We start from the raw sequence: 10300 nt of genomic DNA, 5'->3' as shown, positions 1-10300 counted from the left end.
GGGTTACTAGTCCATTGACAATACCGTATTGTGAAACTCCCTCACCATAAGCAGCATTCCCTCTAAGCTACAGTTCAACATCCCACTTAGAGATGTGTGCGCTGATGCCGATCAAGGCATCAACTTCTGATTAGAGAGAGGCCCACACAGCTGAAATGAAATTAAAAAAAGGAACACTGACCACAAGCCTGGGGCATGTGGGGGGGTTTGACATTGCGGTATTGTCAATGGACTAGTAATCCACAGACCCCAGTTGATGCTCTTGGCTAATGATCATGAGATGAATTCCATCATGGCAGAGGGAAACATTTGAATTCAGTGAACAAAACAACACTAGAATTAAAGAGGAGAGTCACAGTGACCATGAAACCATTTTCAATAGTCATAAAAACTCATCTGGTTCATTCATGTTCTTTAGCAAAGGAAATCTGCTTTCCTCACCTGGTCAATCATCTGTGACTCCAGATCCACAGCAATGTGCTGCCTTAACTTCTCCAGAAATGGCCTAGCAAACTACTCAGCTGCATTTAATTGGTACATATTCCAGTCAAAAAGGAACGAGATCAAATGGACAACCCAGTACTGATTAAGATGGACACAGTCCTGTCGACCTTACAAACTCTTGATTAACATCTGGGTTTTGTACTAAAATTGGGAATGCTGTTCAACAGACTAGTCAAGCAACAGCACAACAGTGATAGGAAATATGTTATAGAAAATGCCACAGACACCATTATCACCACCCATGAATATATCATTTGGGCTGATAAGTATGAGCAGTATATCTGTCATATATGAGAGAATAATGAGAGGTGATGGCACATGGGTGTACAGTTTGAGACGCAGTTGTGATTGGAGTCTCCATAATAAAAGCATGCGGGCTAAGATTGGATGATTTCCTAAAAAGGTCATGTTCTTCATTCTTAGTGGACTCCACCAATTTTCCTAATGACTGATGTTAGTTGATCTGACCTCTGAACTCCTGCTTGCCATCTCTTCTTTCTTGAGAAAGTGCATTTGTAGTTTTGAATTGGCTCATTTCCAGAAGAACCTAGAAAATCTTAGAATATTACACAATGTACTCTATTGTAACAACTTCTTGTAATAAGCTAGGAAGAAGATTTCAGGTCCAGGGAATGTGTCAATCTTTAGCAGTACAGGATGGTACTGGCTGCTGCCAATGTGCATATGGTGCAAGGATGCAAAATGCTTTTTTAAAAAAAGGATGGTGTGAGAATCAAACAGGCTGCTTTGTCAAGCCTGGGGTACTGTTGGAGCTGTAGTGATCCAGGGAACAAGGGTGAATTCCATCACACTCCACACTTGAGCCATATAGATGGTGGACTGGTGCAATAAGCAGATTTCCCAGCCTCTTACCTGCTAGTGTAGTTAACAGTTTGTATTTGGTCCAATTAAATTTATGGCCAATGGTAACTCCCAGCATGTTGACATGGGGGAATTCAATGATGCTAATGCCTCTGAATAACAAACAGATGATTAGATGCGCTTTTGTTAGAGCCAGACCATCTCCATATGGCAGATATTACTCGCACTTATCAGCCCAAAGGAATGTTGTGCAGCCGCAAACTGTTTCCAACACCGAGTTAGGTCAAACATTGTGCAAACATCTCCACTTCAGTCATTGATGGAGTAACTGAAGATTGTCGGGCCTTCAGGACTGTCCGAGAACTCTTGCTGAGATGGAGATGTTTGACCTCCTACAACCACAGACACCTTCCTTTATGGTCAGAATGGCACCAGCTGCTCAAGAAGCACCTCCAATTATTACAGATTTCAATTGACTAGGACTCCTTGAGGCCACATTCTGTCAAACACAGCCTTGACACCAAGGCCAGTGATTCTACCCTCACCTCTGGAATTCAGCTATTTTACCCATATTTGGACCAAAGCTGTAATGTGGTCTGGAATCAAATAGGCTTGGTTGAAACAAAACAGAGATCAGTAAACAGGGTATTCCTGAGTAAGTGCTGATGTCTAATACTAAGATCACCTTCCATCATTTTGTTACTGAGCATATACTGTGGGTGGCAATTTGCCAGATTAGATATGTCCTGTATACAGACAAGATAAATGTGGCGAATTTTCTTCATTGTTCTAGGTGTTGTAATTGTTCTGGCTCGACCTGGCTAGGGACATAGCTAGTTCAGGAGCACAAGAATGAATAAGAGATGCTGGGAAAACTCAGGAGGTCAAGTAGCACGTATGGGGATCTCGAGTTAAAGTTCCAGGTCAACGGTCTTGCTTCTGAACTGTATACTCAAGACTGGGCAAATAGCTTTTTGGACACTGGGGGAAAATTATTAATATATAAAAAAAAAAATCAGACACAGGAGTGGCTTGAGACCATGATTTTCTAGGATGTTTAATGTATTCAAGTATAAATGATTTTATAATAAAGAATAGATAAGGTGGAGGCAGGGAGGTTGTTTCTGCTAGCAGGTGAAACTAGGACTAGAGGGCATTGCCTCAAAATAAAGGGAAGCAGATGTAGGACTGAGGTCAGGAGGAAGTTCTTCACCCAAAGGGTTGTGAATCTGTGGAATTCCCTGCCCAGTGAAGCGGTTGAAGCTACCTCACTGAATGTTTTTAAAGCAAGGCCAGATAAATTTTTGAACAGTAAAGGAATTAACAGTTATGGTGAGTGGGCAGGTAAGTGGAGCTGAGTCTCAAAGATCAGCCACGATCTTATTAAATGGCGGCGCAGGCTCAAGGGGCCAGATGGCCTACTCCTGCTCCTCCTACTTATGTTCTTATAACAGAAACTGACAAGATTTAGGCAAAGTGTGACAACAGGAAGTAAGGGTTTACGGTAAAGTGATAGCAAATGCAAAATATTTTTATATCAAGACAGGGACATATTTCAAATAGGAGCCTCTTAACTGAGATAAAGGAGTACACTTGATACACAAACATTAAGGAATTTAAAACAAAGTCAATTGGGGGAAAAAATCCACCACAAAACTGGCTGCACATAGTTATAGAGATAGCTTGGGTGCTCCTATTACTCAATCTTCCTGCTTTAATTTTTAGTATTTTAAAACCTTACTCATTACTGAAGCTGAATGCAGTTTTCCTCTTCTCTGCGTTTATGAATTGTCCATCTAGCTTATGTCTCATATTTGGGAAACCCAAGTGATATAGTCCTGTTGTTAAAAAACCAAACCAGACCTAGTGCTCACTTGTATAACAGGGTCCCTCGCACCTTCATGGTTCCAAGGATTGGATGCCAATGGACTACTGCGTCCCTGCTTGATGGTTCGCGCGCGTGTGCATGAATTACATTTGGACATTTGAATTAGACAAGTGGATTTTTCTGTGCATCTGGAGGACTTAACGGTTAACTTGCAAATATTTCTGTACACATGGTGGTATATTTTAAACCAATTTGATACAGAAGTAGCTTTCAGACCAAATGGATTTTTGTGTATGTTAGAAGAAATGACTAATGACCAAGGTAATACAATTATGTATCAATGTTTCTATTAGAAATTTCGGAAAACACCCATAACTTGAAAGTTTTAAAAAAAAAAAGTTTTTTTGGAAAGACGTTTAATTTTGAGGCACTCCTGTCAAAATTCTTGGATGAAAATTGATACATAAAGCATGCCCTAAGAAAGGAAGATGCAGCAAGGGAATTTTGTAATTGTCTCAGACCAGAAGTATTTTGATAAAACCCTGAAGTAGTATTTGAAACTAGGAACATTTAAACTAAGGTGTATATCAGCTCCAGGATGCAGCTATTGTATTTCCTAGACAGAATTAAAATAACAATTAAATTAAACTTAGGAGGTAGTTGGAGAAAGATTATACAATAGGTGCTTTTGGCTACTGTATGGGGTATTTTTGGGATCTGTAAAGAAGTTTTTTGGGCTTTATGGGATTACATATTACTGCATGTTTCAAAATCTTCACATTTGTCTTATAAAAGAGTCTGGCTGGTTCAATTTTTTTTTTGCTTAAAAAAACTACCATTTCATCATAAAGACTAAATGTGCGATATTACATCCTTATGTTTCAATGAGAGGCCATCTCATTGAAACCAAAACAAAATCCAAAATCCATCAAGCCAGATTTCAGTACAGGATCAGATTTGTGACATTTGGAGTTGGATTTATTCAGACTGAAGCATAATTGTTTATCTCCTGACTGCACACTCGTGTCAGTGTATCTTTCTATGTTCCCAAGTATCCAATTAATGCCCTCCACTGTTAATGTACTTAACCTCGACTAAGACAAATAACAATAGCCAATACCCTTTCTGTACAATGTACAAATAAATAAATCAATCATGTTTGAACATAAATATTCAAATTTGGAAAAAAAAAAAACTTACCAAAATGGTGTATATATGCAGGCATCTGTAAACAGGAGAAAAATCCACCAGATCCTGGGCAGTAAGAACCTGTTGAGTACGAACCAAAGCTTTAAACCAAATATCCAACTGCACTAGTACAAACAGTTATTTTGCAAATAGAAAATTAAATTTTTGACTTTAAATTAACTTTTAACAATGAAAATGTTCAACACACTTTAGATCACATTCTTGAGATTAGCACAGTTGTCCAATCAAGATGCCCAGGAAGATCAGTAGTCAGCTCCTTATGGGAACAGTAGGAGTCTCATGCTCCCATCACAGAATTAAACTTTACTTTATGCAAAAGTACCACTTAAATCACCACATATGTTTGATCTTAGATAAGCATTTAAAGTGTTAAGATCAACCTACAACTCTGGCTGCCCATAGAACTCACTGGGAAGAGAATAGCCAATCACAAATTCTTACACCAAGCATCCTATACCTTTAAAAATATTTACCTTTGTACAGAATAGAAAGTAAATTGAAAAAAGGTGAACCAGTTAGTTAAAAACTGCATTTTTAGATCACAAAATATACTTCATCACAAATTAGCCCCTACATTTACAGTCTAAATAAGGAACAATTCTTAAAATTACCTCCTCTTCATATTCTTCTTCATCCTGGAACTGTTCTAACGTGGTTTCATCCATGTGGTCAGGAACCATACCATTGGCAATGTATAACTTCCTTTCATGGCTGGTATTAGTTTGCTTCTTCACAACACTATTAAAAATTCTCTGTTGTTGAGACTGTGGATCATCAATACAAAGCCAATTTGAAAGATTCCAAACATATGTGCTTTGAGGAACTGCTTCATTCACACAGTTAAACATTTAAATAAGACACTCCAAAGTTTTATTGATCTGACACCATGCTGCATTACAGATTATAAGTTACCCACACTTGAAATTCATCATCTCAATCTAACTTTCACAAGAATTAACTTAGTATCAGTTGTAGCAGACTAGATAAACATGTCACTTGTCATCTGCCAAGATAAAACAAGAGAGAGAGAGTCTTAAAACATTTCAAATGAATATTACATCGGGAAAATTAGAAGTAACATCCTGTCCGAGATAACTGTTTTAAAGTCTTAGCTCTTCCTCAAAAACAGGAAATCAGCATCTAATGCAGCCAAATGACTCTTTGACAAGTCAATTTAAAAAACCATTTAACTGACTTATCAAGAAGAACATACACCACAAACGTGTATGTCAAACCACTGCTAAAATGCAACTCAAAAATCTAGGTTGATGAGTTGCTGGTGTTAGAATCCCTACAGTGTGGAAACAGGCCCTTCGGCCCAACAAGTCCACACCGAACTTCAGAGCATCCCACCCAGATCCATCCCCCCATGACCCACCACCTCCCTGAACACTACGGGCAATTTAGCATGGCCAATCCGCCTAACCTGCACATCTTTGGACTGTGGGAGGAAACCGGAGCACCCGGAGAAAACCCACGCAGACACGGGGAGAATGTGCAAACTCCACACAGCAGTCGCCTGAGGCTGGAATCGAACCCACGTCCCTGGCGCTGTGAGGCAGCAGTGCTAACCACTGTGCCACCGTGTCGCCCGTATTGGATTGGGGTGGACAAAGTTAGAAGTCACATGACACCAGGTTATAGTCCAACAGGTTTATTTGGAATCACAAGCTTTTGGGGCACTGCTCCTTTGTCAGGTGAAGCACTCCAAAAGCTGGTGATTTCAAATAAACCTGTTGGACTATAACCTGGTGTCGTGTGACGGAATCAAAAATCTAGTACCTCATGACTGAGTATTAATTTTCTCAACTGTATTCCAACACTTGGGCATTCATTTGCTCTTGAATGATAATCCATCTACAAATGCCTCTGACTTTTTGTGGTACTCTTCAGTAACCCGCTACCAAGAGGAAGAATCTAACTTACTAGGACTGAGAACCTACATACAGACTGAAAATCATATGTGAGATGCACACAGTTTCATTAAAGCACAGAAGCACTCTCCACTGAAAAAATTTTTCTCCTCAACTCATCTACCTGGAGAATTATCATCAACGCTCACTTTTTTAAAAAGCGATTTAAATGACAACCAAAAAATTCCTCAGTTAGGTGCCATGGTTTCCTTCATTTGAAAAGGAATTTGATTAAAGAAATTTTTAAACAAAAACAAAAAAGAAGTTGCTGTATACATATAAAATATAGCAGAAAACAGGTTAGTGTACAAAATGCCAAAACCCCTCTAAATTTAGATAGAAAACTGTGATCTGAACTCAAAGTCAAAGTCATTGTCCCAAATCCAGTTCCATTAAACTGGTCACCAAGATTCAGTTGCATGTGTCACTATTCTTTGAGGGTCATCCAGCTGAATATTGTGAAAACCTGGCTAATGCATATCAGCAAAGTGTCAGATCAAAGAAAGATCCTGTTCTCACTGCTTACTCATACATGCCCGTCTGTCCCCCCCCAGGAAACCAAAACTGCATAAATCACATGCAAGAAGCATCTAAAAGAACTACTGGGACCTAGCTTCAGCTAGGCAGCTGAAGAACAAAGATCAGGGAACAAAAACTTGTCTCCAATAATTACATTTAACCATGGAATTGCTTAGTCTGAATTTTAGTAAGCGAGCTTATACAAGCCACGTTACACAATTACAATGAACAGAAAATTAGATGTTACGCTTTTCTAAAAATTACAAAAAAAAAATCACTTTAGAAATAAACTAATTTTTTTCCTCACTTGTTTCATGGCCATCTCTCCTATTTTATCAGAATGTTTCCGAATACTTTCTAAGAAATCTTTCAAATCTGACATGGAAATTTCCTTGATTTCTTCTCGCAGCCGGGGAATATTTTCAGTCATGATCTGACAGAAGCGATATTGATAAACCTGCGGAAGATAGGTATTTTCTAGAAGTTCCATAGTTTTCAAAGCAGAATAATATCTGGGGGAAAAGAAATATGCATCAAATCACATTCGTTACTCCAAAATAGAATTATTTTTAAAAATCCACTATGAATCATAAATAAAAATCAAAATTAAAACAATTAGAAAACAATATCTCAGGCCCTACATAGTGTTCCTAAGTATTTCGGTATCAACCTCCCTATTTTCCCCCTACAGCCATCCTCTTTCAGGCAGGATAGATATCATTTGAAGATCAGTAACCATGATTTTTCTCATCTGATGGAGCTTGACCATTTGTTTTGAAATTCTTTAAATGTTTTGTTCCTTATCCCAAACTATCTTCTTCAAAAAAAAAGTGTCTGAACTGCCTACTTGTTTCAGTTCATTTCACCATAAAAATCAATACATAATATTCGAGAACTCATGCTTTCGTTTGCAACAAAAGAATTTCTTAAAAATTAGCAAGTTCTCTTCACTTTTGCTGTCTTGAGTGAGAAATCCTAGCAAAGATATCAAGCCATTCAGCTGTAAAAACGGCCATGACCGTGACATAAAAATTGGTAAAATATTAAGTGCCACTGGAACATTCCAGCTATCACAACTTGACGTTCTAATTAAAAAAAAGTTCTAAATCCTTTAAAAAAAACACATGAAAAAGATATAGTATTGATAAAAAGTTCAAAATTGTCTCAATTATTGTCTGAATTCCTGTTATCCTGCTTAACTAGACTAAGCATTTGAGTGTGCAGTCGTCTTTAAATTAGAAAGTAACTAGAAAAGGATTTTTAAAAAACCCAAGGCAAAAACAGGTTGATGAATTTCTCATTTTCAATGCCAAAAAAAAGGATTCATCTTATGCAAGTAAAAATGCACCCCAATCAGACTATCCAGCAAAGCTGTATTAACAGCACATTTGAACAACTTGGACTCACTTATAATCATAGCGGCTCATATGATATAATCATAAACTGAGGCTTCAAGCTCAAAAGAAGAACTTTCATCCCTAATGACACTGAATCTGGCGCAACACAGAATAGCACATTTGTTAGGTTATGCCATCATGACATATTGAAAAGAGCAACAGAAAAAATGCACCCCATGAAGAAGCTATATTTACGATAGCACTGAATTCATATAACCCATTTTATTCAAATTATATGGATTATCTTATCTTCGCACTGTTAGGTCATCTGGAAAACCTTGGATTTGAGATCAATACTCAATCTTTCAAATACATTCTGCAACTTCTCTAATTATATTTATCTGTAAATAAAGATCTTGGCCTTTCAACATTTGTTCCCATAAACTTAAAAAACCTCAGTTTCACATCAACTGCATGTCAAGATTTAAAATGTGTTATACACAACTTAAGATGAGGTACTCAGCTCACAATACCGTAACAATAGACTACATAAAAATATTGCCAAACACTTTTGGTGGTGGTAAAATCATAAAATGTACAAAGCTGTAAAATGTCTTACATTGATACTCAAAACCCAAATGATTTGAGTGCAAATTTTACCCAATAGCCAAACCAATTTGTCATTGCAACTGTGTATTGTTCTTCAGTTTAAGTAGTGAAAATCTCATTGAAATAAAAAAAAGTTAGACAAGACAGACTCGGGAAAAAAGGGATTTAACAAACCCAAAACAAAATTGGAAAACAATGTGCCTTGCTGTTAACTAAACTTGAAGTGGTATACCATTGGTATTGCTTGTCAAAAATATCCCCTTTTGAAAACCCCATGGAAAAAAGTGTTAGCCAACTAGCTCAGTGGCACCAGTTATGAATTTTTTATACATTGTATCCTAAGTGACTCCCTTAACCAATACTAGCAAATCCTTCTGTCAGAGTTGATTTTGATGATAGACAAGTTTATGTATTACCTACAGATTTCGTTACTAATTGTACATTGAACAAAAGTGCATTACAGCTTCTGCTGGTCTAGATCTTTTTTCTAAAAAAAAAACAATACCATTGATCATAATCCTGTCCCAGGAACGATCAAGTATGAAAGTTACGCGAATAATAGAAGATTGATTTGCATATTGAATTTTGATGCAGAAAAAAATTAAAAACATTTGCCTTTCAATATGATCCTTAGATACGGCAAACAAATTAGGTGATAATTACTTTGTCTGCAAAGAGTAGTGAAGTGTAGTAATTTGAAAACCAAGTGATACAAGGCAAATAACCATCCTGAGCATCATAATCTATTTTCTAAAATGCAGCTTGTCCATTGTTACATTAAACACAGCAAAAAGGCTTTTTAAATTTGATTTATTGTCAAATAGGTAGTGAAAAGGCTAAGCACTCTACCAACATCACATCTGTAGTACAATGACGTATGCGCTCCTCACCAAGCTGTCCCAGTAGTTACAACACCAGCATCTAACAATATGGAAGTCTGTCAGCATGAACTGTCAATAGGTCAAAATCTGTTCTGACCAATTAACATCCTATTAGTCCACTCAAACGGTCGAGGAAAGGAAGGTAGTCATTGTTTTCCTTTAATCTTTCATGGAACGTGGCCATTACTGACCACCTTCAATTTCCCCTCGAACCAAATGGTCTGTTAAACCATAGAGGGCAGTTAAATAAAAATCAACCACATTACCAGACAAGAATGGCAAATTTCATGTTGTAAAATGAAATTAATGAACCAGGTGTGTATTTATGACAAATAAGTGGTACTTTCATGGCATTATTAATTGAATTAATTTCACCAACTGTCATGCTGGGACTTGAACCCACAACCCTAGACCATTAATCTGGGCCTCTGGATAAATAGTTCCGCAACATCAGCGTGCACCACTTTCTCCCTATATTTGAAAGGATTTTGGCCAAGTCAGTGATAATGGGCAAGTAATTCACATTTACTCAGAACAAACTGGTTTCTGACTACAGATAGTAGGAACTGCAGATGCTGGAGAATCTGAGATAACAAGGTGTAGAGCTGGATGAACACAGCAGGCCGAGCACCATCAGAGGAGCAGGAAAGCCGACGTTTCGGGTCTGGACCCTTCTTC

The 10300-nt window shown here is 37.6% G+C and overlaps 1 protein-coding gene across 1 annotated transcript in view; it reads right to left on the bottom strand.

Moving 5' to 3' along the window:
- The window catches only part of exoc6 (exocyst complex component 6), a 74418-nt gene that overhangs the window by 30553 nt on the left and 33565 nt on the right, over positions 1-10300 (bottom strand). Inside the window, exons 6-8 of the mRNA XM_048608831.1 lie at positions 7103-7307; positions 4975-5127; positions 4355-4423 (exon numbers count right to left, since the gene is read on the bottom strand). Coding sequence (XP_048464788.1) covers positions 4355-4423; positions 4975-5127; positions 7103-7307 — 427 coding nt within the window. The remainder of the gene's footprint in view (positions 1-4354; positions 4424-4974; positions 5128-7102; positions 7308-10300) is intronic.

This window comes from Rhincodon typus, chromosome 20 (assembly GCF_021869965.1).
Source record: "Rhincodon typus isolate 14 chromosome 20, sRhiTyp1.1, whole genome shotgun sequence".
Classification (NCBI taxonomy): domain Eukaryota; kingdom Metazoa; phylum Chordata; class Chondrichthyes; order Orectolobiformes; family Rhincodontidae; genus Rhincodon; species Rhincodon typus.
The sequence above is the reverse complement of the archived record's forward strand: the minus strand, read 5'-3'. Positions and strand labels throughout refer to the sequence as shown.